At 42.5% G+C, this 24,607-nt stretch overlaps 2 protein-coding genes across 6 annotated transcripts in view; one reads left to right on the plus strand and one right to left on the minus strand.

The window, feature by feature from the left end:
- Positions 1 to 262: 262 nt before the first annotated feature.
- LOC308184716 (zinc finger SWIM domain-containing protein 6) overlaps positions 263 to 24,607 on the minus strand; it is a 228,049-nt gene continuing 203,704 nt past the window's right edge. For all 5 annotated transcript variants that reach the window (XM_080572079.1, XM_080572077.1, XM_080572076.1 and 2 more), the window contains 4 exons: positions 18,796 to 18,953; positions 18,111 to 18,274; positions 13,235 to 13,316; positions 263 to 2,861 (listed from right to left, as the gene is read on the minus strand). In XM_080572079.1, the coding sequence (XP_080428205.1) occupies positions 1,999 to 2,861; positions 13,235 to 13,316; positions 18,111 to 18,274; positions 18,796 to 18,953 (1,267 nt within the window). In that variant the 3' untranslated portion in view covers positions 263 to 1,998. The remainder of the gene's footprint in view (positions 2,862 to 13,234; positions 13,317 to 18,110; positions 18,275 to 18,795; positions 18,954 to 24,607) is intronic.
- LOC308184776 (uncharacterized protein) overlaps positions 2,868 to 24,607 on the plus strand; it is a 120,247-nt gene continuing 98,507 nt past the window's right edge. Inside the window, exon 1 of the mRNA XM_080572313.1 lies at positions 2,868 to 12,145. The gene's annotated coding sequence lies outside the window, so the exon portion shown is untranslated. The remainder of the gene's footprint in view (positions 12,146 to 24,607) is intronic.

Here is a 24,607-nt window from a genome sequence, read left to right on the forward strand (position 1 = left end):
CACACATCTTTCAACTGCAGGCAGCATTTTGTGCCTCCTACGATGCACCAAGTCTACGTCCATCTTTTGCACAGAAGTTGGTGCACTTCTGAGCACTGCCACTAATCAGCAGATTTTTGAGGAACAAAACATTTCTTTCCTGTTCTTGGTGATCATATTGCTTACCACTATAATGGACCAAAGTTGTAAGCTGGGCATTTAGGATCTACGAACCATCCATTCACAATTCAACTCCAGTAACAAACAACATAAAGGAGGCAGAATCAACTTTCAAAAAACTAATTTTAATCAAACCAAAAAAACCTGTTGATCATTAACAAGTTTATAAAACAGTGATTTAGTTACATAAATAAATTGATATCAGTGTATCAAATCTTAATTCCTTTCAACTTCATGAGTATGTTTACATGGATGATGAAGTACAACCTTTTTACCTATTATAATAAATAAAATGGAGAGCATGAAATAGTTTTTCTAAACAAAAATACCTACCAAACATACCTCTATCATGTTCGCTAATGAAGGGAACAAGAGACACTGGACAACTTTTGCACCAAAACATAAAAACTGCTTTAAAAAGCACAAGGATATAGAACCATCAGCTAAAATAAAGACACTGTACTGTAACCAAAGTTGGTACTTAATAATATAATGAACAGTTTGGTAATTAGATCTTCAGTTTGGTTATTTTAAAGCATTAAGACAAGGCAAGATAGAAGGCTGCTTTTGTTTGAGTAATTCTAGAGAAAATAAAATATATTTAAAAAACAAACTGAAAAGTAGAACAGTCATACCTACACAACTTTCTGTCCTGCACAAAGTCAAAATACCTATGCAGAAGGTATATATATAATATATATATGTTATTTATGCACAAAGGTTAGCTCACTGCAAAGGCATAACATGTAATGTCAATCATTTTGGAAAACATTATGTGTTTTGTGTCAAAAGGATATTTCTTTAAGCTTTCTAGGCTAGGAGGCACAAACCCCAATTCTGGCATACTGTATTCTTAATGCTAAGGCTTGCTGCTCTCGCTGCGTATTTTTTGTTGTCCCTCTTTACTACAGTGCTTGTTACAAGCATGTGTGTATATATATATGTATACACAAGTTGTATAAATATATATATATAAAAAAAACACCTTCCCCCAATAGGTATCAGTCCAACCATGCTATCCAAAAGGTGGCTCTGCATAGACGCCCAGAATATAGTTCACCTCCTGAGCCAACCCTGAAGCAAGGTGCGCTTTAATCCTTCTCATAGGTTTTCTTTTTTAAAACCAAGCTACTGCAGCTTCAAGTATTTTGCATTACATAGATTTTTTTATATAAATTAATGTTATATTTTTCAGTATTCAGACATATACTATAATATATATACAGTACAATAAATGCTCTCATTCTTTTTTTATTATTTTTTTGATAAATCCCTGAGAATGTATGTTGACAGTTGCTAAGTTTCCACATGCACAAGCATTGTGTGCCATGCTTCTGGATGAACAGCACTGCAAAGCCACGTGGTCAGCCTTATAACTATTAGTATTTCATTTGTTGCTTTGTTTAAATATGCTGAAATGTAAGGATGAGTTACAAAGGAGTAAAGCTGGATCCATTCGAGGTACTTATCACAGGATGGAGGTGTTTTGTTTGTTTGTTAAAGCCATTGCAATATATGCTTGTTTTTGAGGCTGTGAACGTATACAGAAAGAACAGGAGAGCGATGTGGGCTTTTGCCACTTGACAACATATACTCAGTGTAAACCAAACCTTTTTTAACCTCTCTCTCTCACACATAACAGAAAAAATGAGAAAAAAAAATAAACACACAAACTTTCACAACATGACAGTTTAGTTTGCAAACTCAATATAACTATACACATATAATACCGGTGTGGCTCTGTTTCTTTAAGTTAAAAAGGATACAAAGGCAGGCTCAAGTAGAAACAAACCACCCTTTCCCTCCCCCCAACCCCCCACCCACATTCACACATTTTCATCAACCAAAGCGTTCACGAACCAACATCATCAGTTTCTTTTTGCCTTTGTAGATTTGTTTTAGGTTGTCAATAAACTGTGTAAACTGGATATGCCCATCATGAGCCATTAAGAAGGTCTCTCGGGCCTTGCTAAGGAACTCTATAAACTCACTATAGTGTCGAGGGCTGATGTGAGTGAGACGTGAATGAGTCGTATTAATGTAGGCTCCGATCGTGGCATCCAAGAGTTGCCTTAAAGGGGCTTTGTCCAGTGACATGAGCTTACCAGAGTTCCTCCTTCCGTGAAGTCCCACTATGCCAGGAGTGGTCAAAGTACACCTACGCAAAATGTCTGACAGTACTGTTGCACATTTGACACTTTTGACCACCAGAGGTATTATAGCTGCTAGCTCATTTTTCCCAAGGGAGTGGCTGAGCGCACATGCCCACAGAACATCATTAATAGCAGGGTGTGTATCCTGATTGTAACTCAGGTTGAGATGCGTCATGGCCAAAGTGGCCAGCTTGTAGGCCCGCATGGGGTAACCACGGTGTTCCATGTATCGTGCTATAGTAAAAAGTTGTGAGTAGCTCATGCCAGTTGTAGCAGCATCTAGAATGATTTGGTAAGCAGTCTCAAAAGCTATGTGATCCTTTTCACATAACGTCAGTGCAGAGAGGGCACAGTTTTGAGGATCCTTCATGGCACACTGTAGAGCAAGCGTCCTAGCACTGCCAGCCAGCTTCTCCTGCTGATTGCAGTCCAGATGCAGACGGACAATGGTACTGTTGGACATCACTGTTGTAGCAACAATACTAGTGGCTTCTGTTGGAGTGAAAAGTGTAAACCAGCTTTGCATGATGCTATCCAGTGCATAAACACCTTGGAAAGAAAAAAAGGATTAGTGATAACTGATAAAGCCTAACAGATACAGATGTTCAGCAAGAGATAACGTTTTTAGCAAAGTCTACGAAGTTACCAGCACATACAAGGGGATGTGCCTCAGCAAGAAAGGCCAACCCAAATAACAGGCTGGAAATGGACATTAAAACAAAGGCTACTGTGCAAACTCTGTAACAATCACTGAAATGCAGAGAACAACAAAAAAACATAAAAGATAAGCTTCACTCTCTTGGTATAAAAAATGAGCTGTTTTACTTGTTATTTAAAACAATTTGGATAACAAGTTCTGGCTCATTTGGTCTCATTACATCACTTAAAAGCAGCCCTCATGTTGAATGTTTTTAAAAGGTAATTTTAAATTATTTTCTCAGTGTACATCTGTGGAGTAATTGCCTAAAGTGACTAGGCAAATTAAACTAATATTCACATTTTAAAGAAAACGTACAGCATTGAAGAAGCTTTCAGGGTGGAGTGTAGCTGCATTACCTAAGCGTTCCCTAGGCCTCCAACCTTAGATGCTATCGCACTAGGGGAACCTGGTGTGCTGACTCTAAGGAACAGTACGGAGTGTAGAGCAGAGTGGAGACATCACGGCTAGGCTCTGTGACCAGGTGGGGACTCGATTGTTCTTGTGCACACCGAGAGCGATAAGCTGCACATTTGCTACCCTGAGCCAACGACCTGTCATGTTTTTGACAAAATGCTCTACTCTAGTGAACTTTTGCTCATTATAATATCATTATAATACCAAAACACACCTCCATCCCAAAAGCTACCCGCCTCCAAGGTGCGACCAGCCCTCACTGAGCACGCGCTGTGAATTTCTCGGAGCCTATACCTTTAAACAAAAGCGAGAAAACTTTTTACCAATTATAACCAAGATATGCATGACTAGAGTCACTCAAGCTCAAGATGGAAAATAATATTAATTGGCTTAAGAGAGAGGGGATGTTAGGGAAGATACCATCACGAAGGATACCTTCTGACTTCTAGGGTCAGTCGATGGGCTGAGCTTCTCTTCCCCCCCCCCCCCCCCCCCCATTGGGACGCCGTGGGGTAAGTTTTGAACGCTTGGTTATACCAGGTGTGTACCTGTGTGTTTCATGCATGCTTGCTTGCTTTTGCAGACAGTGAATTTATTGCCAGCAATCCAAAGAACCTGCGTACCTGTTGCTGTAATAAATTGCACTTAATTGCATTGTTCCTAGCCGTGATAGTTCTCATTGAACGCGACTAGAGTGAGGGCGTGCTACGTTATTGGTGAATCTGTGACCGTGATAGTTCAATACCCTGAGTCCGACCGGACCCATAACGGTTAATTGGCTACACCCCTTAACGCAACAGCATCTCAAGGAACAGCGCATGCACAAAAGAACATGAAAGTATGCTAAATAGCTCACTTAATAGAACATCATGGCATTTAATACTAAGCATGCCTTAAAAAAAATAAATCCTACCTACCCCCTCCCCTACGGTTTTCAGATACATCTTTTATCAAATTCATATGCACCTGAACATCAAGCTCCTTAGTAAGGAAATACTCTGAGCAATATACACTACTGTCTATTATCTGAAATAAATATTTTCCTTAGTATCACTTTATTCCTGGTATGTGTGTGTGTGTTTGTGTTTGGTGGGGAGAGGAAGGGGGAAACAGTGACTGATAGGTTCCATAAATTTAACCTTATAGCCAACTAGAGTGCCTTAGTATTGCTAGAGTCAGTTAACACACATCTGTGAGCCCACCTAAACCACACCCAGAGGTCCTAATTTTCTCTGTAGGACTCTGATGCTTCCTGCACATCCCTTCACTCATGCAAAAATTCAGCATAGCCAGAGAACACCAGAGCTTCATTTAAATAAACAGATTCCCTGCTTTACCAGCTTGATTAAGTCTCAAAAGTACTTTGCATGACATTATAGGTTCTTTATGAGATACTTCTATTAGAATATGTTAAACTAGTTTAAAGCAGTATTAAAAACAGCATTTTATTTGCCAATATGCAACTGCACAAAATAATACCCAGGCACTAATATCTGTAAGATATTCTCAGTAATAATTATCTTAGCAAAGATATAATAGCAATAAAACAAAAGCATTGCATGAAAATTTGCAGACACAAATTGTTCTCTGGCTGAGGGCATACAAAGGCAAGTTGTATTTTCCCAAGCTACTGACAACATTAATTTGCCAGTTAAGCATAAAGCAAAGAAACTAATCCATAGAATAAGCAGCGGTAATCTTATGAAGTTCTGAAACTCAGGAAGCATCTATGAGACACAATCCGACTCAAATGTATGAAAAAGGAGTAAATACAGTAGGGAAGCATGCTTTCCAGAAATACCTCCAGTGACAATTAAAACTGCTCCCTTATCATAATATTTATATTGTCCCCACTATCACAGGTACTGATTTTTATTATTACTTTTTTATAGCCACACAGCTTTTAATGCCCTCATCTTCACTTTTAGATTCTGTATCCTCAACTTGCAGATGGTAAACTGGAATACAGAAGCTAAGGAATGCCTCATCAAGACACACAGGAAATCTATGGCAAAGCAGAGAAATGAACAGAATGTCCTGATGAGTGCACTATTCTCCCACTGCTGTCCTCTAAATATGAGGGTGGTTCTGCTTCCATCTTTGTTCGTTGTTGTGGGAAAGGAATTCGCAGGTGGCTTAGCGATGTTTCATATGCCCCTGAATTAGAGATAATGAGGAAATAAGCGGTAGAAACAAAAACTTGAGCAAGGTCAAGATAAATTAACTTGGCTGCAGTGCTAAAGATGAGCTTTGGGCAGTGACCAATTGCTGGCTGGCTTGAGATGCGTGTCTGAGGGTCTCTAACCAATTGTATGACAGAATCGGGCATGTGGACAGCGCATGGGGTTACGGGGAAAGTATATGTAGTGGAGAAAAAAGGACAATAAAGGCCTTCTGTTCAAGAGCCATCAGGAGTCCTTGTCTTTCATCCCTTCAAATGGTGATCCCGACGTGATCGGAAGAGAGCAACGCTGAGAGAAGCGTCTGAAGGGACCCCAGCCGAACGACTCAAGCTGACGGCAGGACCACGGCTTTAATCCTGGGACATCACCTCAAGAAGCAGGAGAGCGGCTGGGGCATTAACTATGGGAGCTAATCTATCGACCAATGAGGAGGCGATAGCTAAGATACTGACTCAACTCCTGGTAAAAAGAGTAAAATATGACCCACATAAAGTGAAATGATTGCTAAAGTTCTTACGAAAGAACAGGGCCCCGGCAACAGCTTTGGCAGCGTTTGATGTAAAAACTTGGGAGAACGCGGGGACAACTAAATGGGATGCTGCCTCCCAGGGAAATACAACAGCTGCTGAGGTGATAACGACCTGGCGCTTAGTGACTGAGACACTGAGATCATGGCAAGTGGAAAAAAGGGTAGAGACAGTGGCCGCTCAGGCTACGCAGGCGGGTGAAATAAAAAGCTGTGACTGCGTACCTCTGGAGGAAGTAAACCCGATAGACTTGGGAACAGAGGCGGAGACAATGTCTTAGAGGCCGTCAGCGTCGCCGCTGCTGCCACCCACAAGGCCAGCAGAGCCGCCCACGGGGGATCCTTTTGACCCCCCCAGATCGTTGGAAACAACTTCAGAGAGAAGCAGTAAAGGGGGGGGGGGGGGGAGGGGGAGGCGCAGGGCTCGTTTTTCCAGTCCAAGTTCGGGATAGCGGGCAAAATGACTGGAACCCCTTCTGGTGGGACCTTATTAAGGAACCGCGTAAGGCAGTGACCACTTATGGGTTATCGGCCCCGTATACGCAGTCCCTGCTGGAGAATGTCATGACGGGACAGCTTTTAACCCCCTTTGGCATACGACAAGTGGCGGCGATGATATTAACTCCGACACAAAAGTTATTATGGGAACAGAAATGGAGATTTGTGCGAACATGCAGTGCTCCAAAATTTAGAAAGGTAGCCTGGAGATCCGCTTTTCATGGCCGGTATACCTCAATTGATGGGTACAGACCCGATAGTGGATCCACACCTTCAGGCGCGTCTAGATCCAGGCATCCTCCGGCTGACTGCGACCCTAGCCCTTCAGGCAATGTTAAGAATTCCAGAGACCGGGAAGCCCACGCAGCCCTTTACAACGGTCCAGCAAGGGGTGTCTGAGCCATACATGCAGTTTATAGGTCGGCTTATAGGTCTAGTGCGATGCACTAGATAAGCAGATTGACAATCGGGAAGCAAAAGACGCCTTGCTACAAAAGCTAGCTAGGTAGAAAACGCAAATACCGACTGTAAAAAGGTGCTGCAGGCTCTGCCTGTGAATGCAACACTAGTTCAGATGATAGCGGCGTGTAACTGAGTGGGTTCTATCGAACATCATACCGAATCGCTGGCGTCCGCTTTTGCAGCAGCACTAACCATCAGTCAGGACCCCAAGGGTCAGAAAAAATGCTATCGGTGTGGAGACCCGAGCCACCTAGTCTCCGCATGCCCCTGGCGGGGGCGGGGGGGCGGCTCGCCCCCAGTCCCGCCCACTTTGTGTCCCAGATGTGGGAAAGGACGCCACTGGGCGAACCAATGCCGCTCTAAATACAACGCGGAAGGGCAGCCTTTGCCGCCGTGGCGGGGAAACGGGAAGAGGAGCGCGGGGCGGGGCCGCGACGACACAAGCACCCCCGCCTCCTGGTCAAAGGAGGAACCTCCCACAAGGGAGGGCTCCAAACGTAATGATAACGCAGGGTCCAGCGCCACCTGCACCCCCGCTGTCACCTCCGGGCAGCCGCCCGCCCCGCCGCCGGCTGCTGCGCTTCTCAGGTTCGAGCGCCCGCCCGCACGCACCGGGCGCTGCCTGCTGCTGCGCCCTGCCCACCACCCCGCGGGCCCCCGCTCGCCGCTGCCCGCCGCCGCTGCTGCCCCCCCGCCACCCCCCTCCCCGGGCCGGCCTCCCCTCAGCCCGCCGGCCCCTCTGCTGGCGCTGCGGGCCGCCGCCGGCAGCTCGGCCAAGGATGTGGGTGGATCCCCTGAAAAGGCAGCCACAGATCTCAGCGGTGAAAAAAAGAAACTCAATAAATCCTAGCAGCTGAAAAAAGTTCTCAAAGAATATGGTGCTGTAGGGGTTTCATTCCATGTTGGAATTTCATTAGTATCTCTAGGAATCTTCTACCCGGCTGTGTCAAGTGGTGTGGATATGACTGCAGTTCTCTTCAAACTTGGTTTCAGTGAATCATCGCTGCAGTCTAAAAGGGCTGCTGGTACAAGCACGTTTGTGTTGGCATATGCTATTCACAAATTGTTTGCTTCAGTACAAATCAGCATTACTATAGTTTCTGTGCCATTTATTGTCCGATACTGCCGGAAGATTGGTTTCTTCAAACCTCCTACCCCAAATCCGTGATAACTTCTTATGGTTTTTTACTCGCCCAACATGGGGCTCAAGGAATTTGAGATAAGGATGATAGTTGAGAGAAGTAATGGGCAAAACACGGACTGGATGTTTTTATGAATGCAATAGTTGTGAAGAGTTTAAGAAAGCAGCAATTGTGAAAAATATGTTTCATATTAGTGTGGTGAAGGGATGAGGGGTGGTGTGTATGTAAATTGTCCACCTTTTCAGTGTTGTGATGATGTTATGTTTATTTTGGTGTGGGGAATTCTTTTTCTTTTTGATGTAAGTTTGTGAAGATTGTGATGACTGTAAAGTAAGAGTATATTGTGATTATTCTTAAATATGCTTTTCACAGATGAAAGGGGTGGAATGTAGTGGGTTTACGTGACAAGCTTTTGGTAGCAGGGGGCCATAGGGGTGGCTTCTGTGAGAAGAATCTAGAAGCTGCCCCATGTTAGGTAAGGGCCCCGCTGCTGACCAGAGCCGAGCCAATAAGCGATGCTGTTTGTGCCTCTGTGAGAGAATATTTAAGACAGGAAAAAAAAAAATAAAATAAAAAAAAATGCTGCGCTTCACAGCAGCTGGGAGAGTGAGAGGAGTGAGGAACAGCCTTGCAGGAGCCAAGGTCAGTGAAGAAGGAGGGGGAGAGGTGCTCCAGGCACCGGAGCAGAAGTCCCCTGCGGCCTGTGGTGAGGACCATGGTGAAGCAGGCTGTCCCCCTGCAGCCCATGGAGTACCACAGTGGAGCAGGGTTCCGCGCTGCAGCCCCGCTGCCACGGTTACCACCGTGGACACCCTCTCAGCAAGAACCAGAGGGAGTGCCGGAGTGGATACCTCCACAGTAATAGATGTCACGTTGTGGGGTACTCACGTTCATAAAATTCCATTGAACATCAAAGGACCAATTGGGAATGACTGTAGTGTTTTGCTGCTAGGACGATCAAGTACAACTTTGACCGGATTGCTTGTTTTTCCAGGGATAATTGATGCCGACTATAATGGACAAATCCAAGCTATGGCTTGGACACCGTCTCCACCATTGTCAATACCAAAGGGAACTAGAATTGCTCAACTGATTGTTTTACTGAGCAGTAGTCTGCAGGAGTTGGTTCAAGAACAACTCCAACAAGGACATATTGTTCCGACAAACAGCCCATGGAATTCACCAGTGTTTGTCATCAAGAAGAAGAGCGGGAAATGGAGATTACTGCATGATTTGTGACGAATCATCGCAGTGATCGAGGACATGGGCTCCTTGCAGCCAGGATTACCCTCACCTACCATGATACCCTGTAATTGGGACATTGTTGTTATGAACTTGAAAGACTGTTTTTTCACAATTCCTTTGCATCCTGACGACGCTCCTCGTTTTGCCTTTTCGGTACCAAAGATCAGTAGGAAGGAGCTTATGGATCAATATCATTGGACCGTACTACCACAAGGCATGAAAAACTCCCCAACCATGTGCCAAACCTATGTCGCAAAAGCTATCCAACCAGTACGCCAGTTCTTTCCAGAGATTTACATATACCACTACATGGATGATATCCTACTAGCTGGACCATCTAGTGATGAAGTCCAAGAGGCACTGCCTGCCTTAAAACAAGCGTTACAGACAGCAGGACTCCACATTGCACCTGAAAAGGTGCAGACCCAAGAACCTTGGAAGTATCTGGGGTGGAATATTTTACAGCAAAACATTCAACCACAGCAGATATCCATTAATGCAGATGTTAAGACACTGAACGATGTACAGAAATTACTAGGCAATATAAACTGGATTAGACTACAATGTGGGATAGACAGTTCAATATTGGCGCCTCTCTTGAGTTATTAAAGGGAGACACTGATATTAATGCCCCAAAGCAATGGACTGAGGAGGCTCATAAAGCATTGCAAATGGTTAATGAAAGAATCTTGGCACAGCAATGCCATCGCCGTAGTGAGAACCTCCCCCTTCAATTATATATTTGTAATCAAGAACAACAACCAGTGGCTATTATTGGGCAATGGGACCCCTCCCGTAAGGACCCCTTAGTGGTCCTGGAATGGGTCTTTTTACCCCATCAACCCTCAAAAACTATTGCAACGCGAGTGGAAAAGTTCGCTGTCCTAATAAAGAAAGAACGTGAGAGAATAGTTGAATTAGTGGGAGAAGAACCCAATCTGATTATAATTCCCGTAGTAAAAGACTACTTCACCTAGTGCTTGCAGAATAGTTTAGAGCTCCAAATAGCGTTGACGGGATTCGACGGACAGGTTGATACCCACCAGCCACCTCATAAAATGTTCTCCTTTTATAATAATAGAAAAATTGAAGAGCAGCCATTGTGCCAATGGCAACCAGTGGATGGGTGGACGGTCTTTACAGATGGGTCCGGAAAAACAGGCAAAGCTGTAGTAACTTGGGAAGAAGGTGGAAAGTGGCAACATCAGATTGAGCAGATCCAAGGTTCCCCACAGATAGTTGAACTACATGCTATTATAATGGCTTTTAAGCGCTGGCCAACAGTACTTTTGAATATTCTATCTGACTCACAATATGCTGTAGGTGTCGCTACAGGACATTAGCGAGAGGGCACATTAGAGACATATCCCAAAGGAAAACTTGTTTCTAAAATTTAAGGAGCTGTTATTTTTGGTGGAGCAGTGAGTGCACCCATATTGTATTATTCACATGCGGAGCCACACCATGTTGTCCAGTATTTTTACAGAGGGTAACGCACGCGCTGACCAGCTAACTAATATGACCCTGACTGCCCCGGTGCCTAAGGTGCTGGAGCAAGCACGGTTATCCCATGCTTTCTTCCATCAATCCACCAAAGTCTTGGTGAAACAATTCGCTATATCGATCACTGACGCCAAATTGATTGTCCAAACATGTCCTGACTGTCAACAACATGTTTTGACCACGCCTTTAACGGTAAACCCTAGATATCTATGGTCCTTACAGTTATGGCAGACCGACGCAACGCATATTCCAGAATTTGGTCGCTCGAAATATGTTCACGTATCAGTAGACACTTTCTCTCATGCTATTTGGGCGACAGCCGCAGCAGGTGAAACTAGCCGCCATATCCAGGCTCACTTCCGTGTTGCAGCACTGGGCATCCCAAAGGAAATAAAAACCGACAATGGCCCCGCCTATACTAGTCACTCCCTTCAAACCTTTTTTCGAACTTGGGGCATCAGACACATCACAGGCATTCCTCATTCCCCCACGGGTCAAGCCATTGTTCAGCACACACATCACACCCTGAAAGAACTGCTAAATAAACAAAAAGGGGGAGACACACAGGAAACACCACAGAACAGGCTGGGAAAGGCACTTTACATAACGAATCACCTATCATTACCCTTTCCTCACAAAGAGGTACCGCCCATAATAAAACATTACAAAAATATGAATTCCGCGCTGTCACGGGTGCCACAATCAGAGCAGGCCTTAGTAATGGTAAAAAATTTAAATACAGGTCTTTGGGAGGGACCCCAGCCTCTAATAACTTGGGGTCAAGGGTATGCTTGTGTCTCCACAGGTCACGGACCAAGGTGGGTACCAGAAAGGGGGGTAAGGCCATGGTTGGCCTCCTCCTCACAATCGCCGCTGTCATCGGTTATTGCCAGCCCTGGGTCTCCATCCAACCACGCTGCAACATCTGGGTCACCCTTGCCAACATGACAGGACAATAAGCGATGTGCCTGTCCCGGGCTAAAGCTAACGACCCGTTTATGACATGTCTGGTGGGGAACCCAGCAGATAACAAAGACTGGACTGTCTACTTGCCGCAAGCGCCCCTAGAGCCACAGGAATTAGATATTCTGGGATGTGTAACAGCAACAGCACGTGTAAGGTTCAATTACATGGGCAAAAACCAAACCATGAAACAAATGGTCAACGCCACACTCGCTCCTCATCACAATGCATCTCTTTGCTGTAATTATACAAAACTATAATAGCATCCTTCCTTGCGCCAGGAGCCGCTCTGCTCGGCTGTGGGATCGACTGTGGAGCGGACGCCCCTAGGTGCACCCCGACCATTTTCCCCCGGAGGGGTCTCCACTCTCAGCCGCTCACCGCGGGAGTAGACAAGGACCTCCTGAAGCCACGGACAAATTATTTTAAGTGACATTTTCTTGTGGTATGAATGAGAAGTGCAAGAGGCCTCTTTGCATGACTGTGTGGATTGTGATGTGTGACTGTGGACAGTGCATGGGGTTATGGGGAAAGTATTTCTAGTGGAGAAAAAAAGGGCAATAAAGGCCTTCTGTTCAAGAGCCATCAGGAGTCTGTGTCTTTCATCTCTTCACTTTGTGTTTGTTTTTTTTTTTTCGACCTTGTGTGGTTAAATGATGGGTATATTACTATTTGGTTTGCTTTTCAGCACAGAGAGTCCTGCATAATGTCATAGGCACATAACAAAGCTGTATTACACTCTAAGCTTGGATTTATCTAGGGGCTTAAAAAAAGATAAGAACCTCTCTACGAGATCTTGCCTCCTACATGGTGGGAGGCATTCTTAGTATTTCATTCACCGGTTTTCTGTTTCCTCTTCCCCACAGCTGACCAGATAGCTATCTCACCTGCAACCCAAACCTGGCTTTTCAGAGCAAGCAAAGTTGTAACACAATGCAACAGCCCATAACCACAAGTCTTTTCTCTGCTGCAACCTCAAACCTAGACACAACATGTAGGGGAGAAGGGGAAATTTGTGATATTTCCCATAAGGTTATGCACCCCTCTACCTTGCAGGGGAAGGAAGTCACACCGCATTACTCAACTATTGTCTCACTTGGCCTGTGCCTATTCTATCATGTGCTCAAGCACATTACTACAATTAACATCTTCTATATGAAAGACTGTTATAGATCAGCAGGAAGTGGGAGACATTTGCAGAGCTTGGGTATTGATAAGCAAGATCAAGCCATCTAAGATTAACTCATGAAAAGGCAGGAGCCCTTGAGTAGCAACTCAGAACATACCTACTTCTGTTGCACATGTTACCAACCACCTCACCATTTCCCGCCGTCGCCAATTCAGTGTTGACAGCGTCATCCGCATCACCTATTAAAATGACACAAACAAAATACAAATTAATCCTAATGCAAAATCAAGGCAATATACCAAGAATTAGGGATTTAAGTTACTCAGATACACTGGGGTTCAAAATGGCAGCCTCTTGCCCTCTCCCTTCTCTGCTACCTCTTGTCAGCTGATACGTAAAAAGATTTGAAAAATACTGCTCAGTGTACTGGGTCTGGCTGGGATGTTAACTTTCCCTGCAGCAGCCCATACAGTGCTGTGCTCTGCACTCGTAGCTAAAACAGCAATGGTATCACACCAGTGTTGTGTCTGCTGCTGAGCAGTGCTGGCACAGCATCAGGACTCTCTAACCCTCCTAGGGGGTGGGCAAAAAGTGAGAAAAGAAACATCACCAGGGCAGCTGACCTAAACCAACAAAAGGGATATTCCATACCATATGATGTCACACTCAGCAATAAAAGGTGGAAAAAGGAGGAAGAGGGAAGGGGGTGGGCTCTCGTTGTGAAAACGTCTGTCCTCCTCCCGAACACCGGCTATGTGCGTTGAGGCCCTTCTTCAAGGACGTGGTCAAGCATCGCTCATTTGTGGGAAGTAGAGAGTAATTTCTTTCCTCTGCACTTCCATATAGCCTTTACTTGTTTTGTTTAGTTTTCCCTTTCCCCCTCCCTTTTCCCCTTTCTTTTTTTTTTTCCCTTTTGTTAAATTGTTAATTGTTTAGTTAAATTTTTTAGTTAAATTGTTTAATTAATAATAAACTTTCCTTAATAATTATTTCTTTTTCCTTTAATTAAATCATCCTTATCTCAAACCATGAGTTGTTCTTTCCTTTTCTTCTTCCCCTCCTCATCTAAGGAGGGGGAGTGAGAGAGCGGTTGTGGTGTTCAGCTGCCTAGCAGGGTAAAACCACCACACTCAGCTATCTTTAGCTATCATATTCCAGCTGTAGGTCCTTCTTACAAAGACTTTGTTTTATTGAGAAAAAAAAAGTAAAACCTAACCAATTACTAATTATTCAAATTAAATTATATTGTACCTCCTCCCTCTGTGAATGGTAGCCTTTAAAGTGAAAACGTCTACTCTTGTTAGGCAAACTAACCCATCCGATTTTTTCCGTACATCTGCATCTCTTTTCATTGACTTCATCAATACAGATAGGAGCTAAGAGTATACTGTGATTTGACTGTCTGTTTATTCTACAGTGATATATATACAATTCCAGATATATCCAGCTATTATTTAAATGCCCATAGTGATAACTTCTCCATCTAAACAGAGATCCTGCAAAGAAGCTCCATCATAAAACCATCAGAAACCCAGAAAAAGGATTTTTTAAAGCTTTGATTTTAGTGCCCATATTTTATATCACTCGCAGTTATTGCCTATGTCATTTATCAAAATGTGGGCAAATATGTTTATTCAGAAAAAAAGAAAAACTGCACAGAAATTGCATGGAAAGCTTCCTTCAGTAATTGGACAGACTCCACAGATATCTATGTAAAGAAAGCAAGTAGTTTTCCCTTTACAGTACTGGTGATCATACCATGGCATTACTACTTGTAGCAGTGAAATAAAAAGCATAATAGGTCAAACATAAAGCTCTCAGTGATGAACTATACATATTAAAGTCGTAAAATGCACTCACAAAACAGATTGGAGTCAGTAGCACTTGTAAGAGGGTTTTCAACTCATATGCCTTCCCAATACTAAGGAGACTTCAAAGTGGCATGTAGCTCTCTGTCATACCAGCTACTCCTGCCACCTCCTTCAGTTCTAAGATGTATATAGGATAATTAAGAAGATGGAAAAACTACTGAGCATGAATAAACAGACAACCTTTAAGAAGTGTAGTTATAAATAACCACTAGTGATTTCACACTGGGCTCCAAGTATTCCCACCTTGGGAGCTTAGTGACTAGCTATTACAGGATAAGTAATTTGCTGCCTTTGTTGGCCTCAAATGTTGTGGTATCAGGTTGACTAAACAATAATTTAAGTGCTAGACCAGAGAACAGTGTTTTGAAAGAAAGCAAACTGATCTGTAAGGAGCAACTCAACACATTTTTAAATATGAAAACATGGCTAGCGCAGAGCATAGGAAAAGCCTTTGCTTGAAGTCTTTCTGGAAGAAAAACGGGATGCCCCATCCCTGGGGGGTGTTCAAGACCAGGTTGGATGAGGCCCTGGGTAACCTGATCTAGTGGGTGGCGTCCCTGCCTATGGCAGGGGGGTTGGAACTAGATGATCTTTGAGGTCCCTTCCAACCCCAGCCATTCTATGATTCTATGAAAAACAGGCATCCCCCAAGTCAAAATTCTTCAGAATGCAAACACCTATCCTGTTCTCTCCATCAAAGTGAAGGAGTCTAGGTGACTTCCTTTACTGATGTACACAAAATTGAAGGCTAACATTCTTCCAATATCCAAGATGAATTTTCAGCTTCCCCCAACTAGAGTGAATCTAAGAGAAAGTATAGGTTTATGGTCTAAGTTCTGCTACTGATGGGGGAGGGAAGCTTAAAAAAATGGTATGAATGATGACTTCTCTGAAGATCTTCGCTGATGACTTTCCTCTCTGTGGTGATCTGTAAAAGGACCAGTCACAAGAGCCTTCAGCAAGCATAGTGGACATAACAATAACTCTAATGTAGACAGTCCTAACTTGAGAGAAAAACAGAATACCATATCTAGTTCCTTGACCTGGAAAAGTTTCTTGACTTGAAGAATCTGGTCCTTTCTATTTGATTAAACTGACAGGCTGAGAACACTAAGAGAGGAGCCCTTTACTGATGATTAAAAAACCAAACAAACAAACAAAAAAAAAACCACAAGGATTTCAAATAAAGCATGTATCCATGTCTTGATCAAAGAGGAGCTGAAGTTAATTTATAGCATAACCCATGTAGCCAAAGAAATATTTCACTTCTGCTCAATACATTTTTGAGATACTTCTTCTTAAAAAGAGTTTCAGATCTGTCCAAGACCTATCCAAGATCTGTGCTATCAATTGAAGAGAGCTTCTCAACAGGTCAATAAGTCTGAAAATGATGAGACCCCTGTGAATGATGTCGCTTATCTGAAAGCCAAGGTCTCTCCACTGGGAATAAACCTGACTTTGTCCTGATGGATTTTTATAAGAGTTTCTTAATCTAGAAGAATAGAAGATCTCGCTACCCATAAGAGATACAAGAAATGGCCAACCATTAGCTCCCACAGCAATGCAAAACCTCTTTGTCATACACATTGGAAGAAGGTTTATTTATCTATTTACAGCTTTTCATGGAAACGACACCAAATATGCATTGTGTTCACCTGCACTGTTTTGCTCAGAAGTTCTGCCAGCAGTACCTGTCTGCATTCATACAGTAATACTTACTTGCATTGGCATAACATATAATAGGCAAATGGAGGAATAAGAAGGCCCTCCTGCACCTGCAGATCTTACAGCATCTGTGCCAGTAAGGTTCTGAAGGATAGAATACACCTGAGATGGTCCATGCCCATTTGGCCATGTTGATGACCTCTTTCCACAGCTAGTTTAAATGCCTTCCCTCTGCTGAGTCACAGAACATTCACTACCATCAGAAATAGGGAGAAAGAACCCAGGAGTCCATATATTACTCCCAAATCTAGAACAATATAAGATGCTTTTCTGCCATAGAAATCCCGGTGAAAGAGCTGTGAAATGTTGGTATTATCTTGAGACAGAAGAGTAGACAATTTCTACACCAGTTTATTCCAAACCCTGGATTTAGGAGAAAGTACAAGTTCATGATAATTCTTTCACTAGATCTCACTGAAGACATTCTGATGACATCATCAACCACACAGGGGTATCCATGAATACAGTGACATCCAAAGTGTACTGCTAGCACTGAATGATACTTGATGAATGCTTGAGGTAACTCACAGGTCAAAGTTCTTTCTCTCGCAAGTAAGCATTTAAGGCAGAAACATACCAAGATGTGAAAAAAAAAAGCAGATTTCCACAGCAACCTTAAGGATAAGAAAGGCTAACAAAACATACAGATATCAGCTTTCTGATTAAAGAATTTAGCTTCTGAAAGTCTAGTAATAAATGGTTTCCTGATCTTTGCATGGTTTTTTTTGAAGAACTCCCTGAAAAGGGATGAAGAGGTTTATTTTTGTTGAAATAAACTCTAAGATTCATCAGTGTAAGGCAATATTACTTCAGATACCTAAAACTTAGCTGTCTCCTTTTAGCTTGTAAAGTCTCTCCTAAGAGCCTTAAAAGTGATCTGAGGCTCTTATACACCTCAGACCATCTGATGCAGATGACCATCTCAAAGCATGTGGAGTGCAGGATTTGATGAAGTGCATGCTGCTGTTAGCATAGTCTGCCTTAGAAACAGTATATTATGGTTGACTTTGGGTTTCTCTAGTAATTCAGCAAGCACCAAATCTCCTTTGGGTAAAAAGGAAAAGGAAAGATGGGAGGAATAGTAAGAAGCCCCTCAAGGCCATGCAAAAAATCTAGCGCATTTCTGGCCAGCAGGATAATTTGCTCTCTGGACACCCCTACATATACTCCTGGAGCTATTGAATTGGTCTTCTGTCACTCCTGAACACAAGAATGCCCTGCAGCCACCCACTTCCATCTCTTTCCACCCAAATAGCACAAAAGGGCTGAGAAGACCCTTGCTCTGTGTTTACCAGTCAACTGAGCTTTACATCAGTAAACAGAATCTGAAAACTGAGCCCAAGATGGTATGTCCCTCAGTGACTTAAAAAACTGTACCCACCAACACAGGGTCAAATTCCTGTCTTCTGCTGTAGTAATAATGAACAAGGGAAATACCTGAAGGCCCAACTCCAGAGAAACTTTCAGAAGAGTGATGTCTGGCAAGCTTTCCATGAGTGTTGCTATTTTAAATGCATCCTGGGCAAGTTTGAAGATGTGTGATGAGGAGTGGATATTTTTCTGGATGGATTGTAACACTGTTTCCAGCCTCCTAACATCACCTACAAAATGTAAACAGAATCAACAGAACAGAACAAGCTCCCAAAATATCCAGAGAGACATTATAATTGAGCAGGCCATTGCTGCAGCCATAATATGATGTTTCAGTTGTACACATTTTGTTTTTATAAACTTTCCGTAATTAAATCACATAAACAAAAGATATAAGGCAGCACAAACTCCTCTAGTGTCTGATGGTGTTAGTGCAGTACATGCCAAAAAGTCATCTTGATTTGTGAATTTTAGAAGTGATTTGTCCACTCCTGAGTCTTGCAGTCTACATCGTGTGTCAGAACAAAAAGTTGTTTCATCAGACTCAAATCAAGCCTATCTGGCTACCATCTAGGTAGCTTAACTACTTTGATGGAAGATTAAGTGACAGGTTTGTCAGTTCAGTGTGTTCCCATTTCAAGCTCCTGTCAGATTATAATTTGGATTCCTAAACACAAGTTTTAAAATCTGTCTACTCCATGTAATATTAAAAGCATAAATTTATCTGAATACGAAACTGACAGCACTGTACCTTTGGCTGCTGTTAGCATGGTTGATGCCAGCTCACACTGCTGGGATTCGATGTGACTTAGGGTGAACCAGCGGGGATACCGGTTTGGAACAACTGATGCAATGTGATGCGGGCGGGACATGTCTCCTGAAGGAGCCATAGATTCCATTACTAGCAACCTGAAATAAGGAGGAAATCCTTTTTCATTAAATCATTATTACATTAGGTTACTCATGAGCAAAACCGAAGCCGCAAGATCACTTGACCTTGTTTATGAAATGTGCCTTTTTGAATATAGAAAGATATTAGAAAATCACTTCTTTTCTTGGGGAATCTGAAAAGACTAGTTGCCAAACTTGCTTAAATCAGCAGGCATTTGCAGGAATTCACAGGACAATTAAGCCATCCGTTATCCAAGGCAGCTGAGACTTTCTGCATCATCCATCGAGCTGAAGCTTTTTTCCCTGCCTTTTTTCATTCTTTGAACCACAGAGCTCAGGAAGGAAAATGGAGTAGTTCTCCATCATATTGAGACCATGTAAATATTTCCCCATATTACTGCATGCTCAACTTCAACTTCCTTCACTTGAAAATTATTAGCAAAGTAAGGGAGATGTATATTCAAGAAGTCATTTGGATTTTGATCTTACAATAAATTCATACATACCGAAAAGGGCATTTTACTGTTCATCCATGAACTACTTTTTAAAGTCCTTAAACTCTAGCCTACCAACATTGTATAATGTACCTTAATTTGATGTTAGTGTCCCAAACAGCAGTGACAGAGGAAGTTGCCTTAAAAGTTACTTTTCAGACTCCATTTTCTAATCCTGAAGCAAGAATTTGAGTATGTGTCAATCTACAACAGTCTTATCCACCAAGGAGTATTCACACTTAGAAAACCCAAATTATTGTGTTTGTTGGTGACTACTAAGAATAGAAACGATGGCCAGTAACAGAGACTCAACTGATGGACCTTCTTCTACCCAAAACCAATACAATAGATACAAGATAAATGCCAACAGGAAAAGTAGGAGTGGCTGAACAAAAATAGGCACTCACAACCCTATAGCAAGTTACAGTTCAAAAAAGTGAAGACTTATCTGTTTGTATGCTCCTATATTGAAGGCTTCCTAATGATTCACTCCTGTAACATGCTAACTGCCCCTTGTCTGTGTCCTCTTTCTTGATATCCAATAAAGAAACCATGAACGTGTTTATGTGTGCTTGCACATGATTTGAACCTCAGTAAAGTGTCATCCACAGACAATTTATTGAAATTCTGAACTACTTTATAATGACTAGAAGATACCTCCATTCTGGAACACCCATCTCTATTGTGAAGTATTTTAGAGACAAAAAGAAAATTCCCTTATGGAGTAAGATGCAGAAGAGCAACAGTTAAGAGATCCTACTTAAGGATATATAACAGTTCATATGGACACAGCCAGGCAAGGTCTAAATTAACTACCTCAAACACTAGTGCAAGTGAATCACAGATGTGTGTGACTTCTCAGAGAAGTTTTCTGAATGCTATTTTGACTCTCTCAGCTAGACCAACTATAACATGACCAGCAGCTTGGCTAGTTTACTTCTACAGGTACTGTAGTTTAAGTTATATCTTCAGAACACAAACATGTGAAAGCTATTCTTTTTCATCTATACATACTCTATATAATTATTTCTCAAATATAATATCTAACATTCTCTTGGTACATGTACACACCTTACTCCAAACTGACACTTGATCAAATTGTTCAGTCCCATGATTTTATGGATGTACTGGTTTAGGACTCTGTTGCGTTACGGAATGTAGCCAATTAACCGTTATGGGTCCAGTCGGGTTCAGGATACTGAACTATCACAGTCACAGATTCACCAATAACGTAGCACACTCTCACTCTAGTTGCATTTGATGAGAACTATCACGGCTAGGAACAATGCAATTAAGTGCAATCTATTACACCAACAGGTACACAGGTTCTTTGGATTGCTGGCAATAAAGTCACCGTCTGCAAAAGCAAGCTACCATGCATAAAATGCACAGGTACACAGCCTGGCTATTAACGCATTAAAAAGGCACAGAGACTCCAGAGATTTCTAAGTTTACTGGGGAGGTACTTGGTATAACCAGAAGTCACGATGGTATCTTCCTCCCCCACTGGGACACTTCTGGGTAAGATTTGAACACTTGGTTATACCAGTAAGACTGATTATTCTGAACCTCAATTGATTTCTTTGAGACCTTTAGTTAAAACTGAGACCACTGCTGATGATGAAATCCTCACTACTGTGCGAACAATCCCATGGTCACCAGCAGAGTTGATAAGAATACAGGAGAAGTTCTCAAGGCAGTCAGGAGAATCGGAAGTCGAGTATGTGTGGCGAGTTTCTCTTGAAGGAGGAGACCAAATTATGTTGAATGAGGAAGAAGCAAGAGGCTTTTGGGGACCAGGAGTATTTTTAACTACCACACCAGGAGACCATAATTGCTCTATAACTGAATGAGCTGTATACTGGGCAGGGGGTAGAGATCCCCAGGAGAGAGGGGAACTCCTGGAAATTAGAGCCACAAACTATTCTGACCTGGCTGTAGCAGTACAGAAAGAAGCCTGCATTCAGGCGATATATGAAAGATATGAATTCAGGAAACCCCCGCTGTTAACTCCTATCAACCCAGCTCGATTAACCCCTCTTATCTGTGCCCTACAAGATATAGATATTAGTTCATTCAGTACTAAGCCCCCAGATCACTCCCGGTGAGTTTGCCAAATCCATACTCAAAACCCCAGATACCCAAACTCAAAGAGAGATTGAAACTTAATAAGGAACAGGGTGAGTTGTGGAGTAAGGCCCTAGCTTTGGGTGCACCCCGACCATTCTTGTGTGGTGCCTCTATGGAGGACCTCTGTACATTAGTCTGATCTCTGGGTAAGAAAAATATTCCAGCTGGGAAGAATTGCCTAACTGGAAAATCCCCAACCCATAAGGAAAGTGCACCTTCTGCACCCAGCCTAATTGACGAGGAGGAAGCTCAACAAAAAAACTATCCCCAGGGAAGGCAGTGAGCCACCCTGCTCGGCGGGCATTAGCAATTCAATGGCTCTCTAATGAACACTCTGACCCTATCATTGCCATTCCCGTTGGACCCCAAAAAATATTGGTAAACTTTCTCATTGACACCAGGGCCCAAATGTTGTTAATTACATGAGACAGCACAAACCCTGGGCATAACGCCTGGTCGACACAGGGTTAAATTCACAGGAATCGATGGTGTGGAAAAAGAATGCCCCACCGCAAAAATTTCACTCTGGCTGCCAAATGAACAGAAATTAACCAGAGCAGAAGTATTAGTTGTTGCTGCATATACTAATATTTTAGGATTTGACATACTGTATGGGCAAATGTGGAAAATCCCACATGGAACTGTGTGGAGTTTTGCGACACATCAAAGGGATTCAGGCACAGTGAAATTGAGTCTGTTACTAACATCCATACCCTTACCCCCCACTAAAATCACTGATGTTTGGCAACATCTGTTGCCAGCAGCAGCACTTATGGGGATTGACGGGGTGGTAACAGAACTGGAAGGAAGAGGCATTATTAAAAGGACTCATTCACCTTACAATTCGCCGGTGTGGACAGTAAAGAAACCAACCAGGCAATGGCATTTTACTGTGGATTACAGGCAGTTAAATGCTAACACTGCACCTTTGACTGCTGCAGTTCCAAACATGGTAGAGATAGTGAAAGCCTTCTGTGCATCAACCAATACAATCACCCCAAAGGTTTATTATAAACTAGAAAAACATCCTACAGGATTTTATACTGGACAACCTGTGCTGGTGAAAATGCCTCAGATTGGAACAGTCACAGTGGTATTAACTAACCCCAAAAATCCCTACACTTGGGAAGTCAAAGATTTTTCTCTCACCCTCTTTCTAACCCTGATGGTTGAATACAACCGAGCATATTTTCTTTGCTTTTGTGTTCACAGGAATCCTGAGTGAACTGCGTGCGGACAGCTGGAGAATCACAAATCAGCAGTTTGGATTGATAATGCTGTGCTTTACCCTGACCTTAATGCAATCCCCTTTGGTTCATAGCCAAAAAGACCCAAAATGGCCATGGTCCCAAGCCCATGTTAAATACACTGGATTATGGGAGCACATGCCATCAGGGAAAACTTAAACTTAGCTACTGTGGTTGCGCATGAAGCTGAGGTGTTTCACTGTGACATCTCATAATGACCCTTGAAACCATGCATTGTCACAGTATAGTGCAAGTGTTGGAACACTGCAAAACATAAATGACCTAAATCTCTCTACTTTAGTTTTTCATGGAAAAAAAAAGATATTTTCAAAAGATGAATGGAGTTGGAATGATTCACTTTGAATGACTGAACTTCAAGCCACTTCAGGCCAGACAATACAAATCAGTTGCCAAATAACTAATGGGTCTACTTACAATAGGCCGACTGAAATTAAGACAATTTATGCTGATTCTTCCAGACCACAAAATTATAGTACCAGTTTTAGCAAAATAACTGAACCAAATTCTAATTGCTGGCACAATTTTACTTTCACCAAACCTATAACTGCGTACTGTCTTTGGGGTTACAGAGGCACTGAATTGCTATTCGAATTTACAATTGGTACAGCGACATCCACGTCGATTGTAAAGAACAAGAAGCCTCTGCTCCCGCAGATATTTGAAAATGTACCAACTCGGCCTCCCATTAGTCTAACTCCTTCCGTCTTCAACACAGGTCCTTACCTAATTAAAAATGTGGGACAACAAGTTCTCTTTAACCCTAGCTGGTCTCTAAAAAGGGTAGACCACCTTTTTGAGGACTGCCTACACCGGCTGGTTAGTGTGCTTACATGGATGTTCTCTGAAACAATCTTGGCACATGCCACAAGATGCAACTGGGTTATTGGGAACAGGATTAGGTATATTAAAGAGCATTGATGCCGAGGTTCTAATGAGTAGAATAACTGCTACTACAGATGACCTAAGGAAATTGGAATGACCAATAAAATCATATAATCAATTAATTGTAAATACCCTTGGAAAAACTCAAGGTGATACTTCCCTTCCTTGAGCTGCATCCAAGCAGAGTTATGGATATAGTCTGTAGCAGCAGCTATTATTAGAGAGGGAAAAGGAGGAACTTTACCCACTGAAATTATACTCCATGATCTGCTGCCTATGCCTATTGGAATGAACCTTACCCTGGTGAAGAAATTACTGTTACATGAAGATTTGAAGCAGTTAATGAAACAAGTTCAAGAAAATGGATGAAAGACTTTGATTACTGTCCATCATGATATAGAAGAAACACATCAAGTGATGGAAAGAATAAAGAAAGATGAAAAACTGTTGGTGGGACACATTGTTTGGATGGTTGTCAACTGCCACAGGAATCTTCAACAAGATGCTTCACCCTGTTGTTGTTTTGTTACTACTCACTGTATTATGCTTTATACTAACAATTAGTTTGTATGTTAAACTCTGGACTATGATGAAACGTTTAGTATCCCTACATGATGTACGTACACTCGATAATCCTCATCCTGAGAATGTATGTGATATACCTGACACATTCCAAATGTCATGAAGCTTGAGTGACTATAGTCACAGGGTGGATTATGCAGTGTGATTGCCTAAAGTGACTAGGCAAATTAAACTAATATTCACATTTTAAAGAAAACGTACAGCATTGAAGAAGCTTTCAGGGTGGAGTGTAGCTGCATTACCTAAGCGTTCCCTAGGCCTCCAACCTTAGATGCTATCGCACTAGGGGAACCTGGTGTGCTGACTCTAAGGAACA

Source organism: Anser brachyrhynchus, assembly GCF_964034855.1.
Source record: "Anser brachyrhynchus genome assembly, chromosome: W".
Classification (NCBI taxonomy): Eukaryota; Metazoa; Chordata; class Aves; order Anseriformes; family Anatidae; genus Anser; species Anser brachyrhynchus.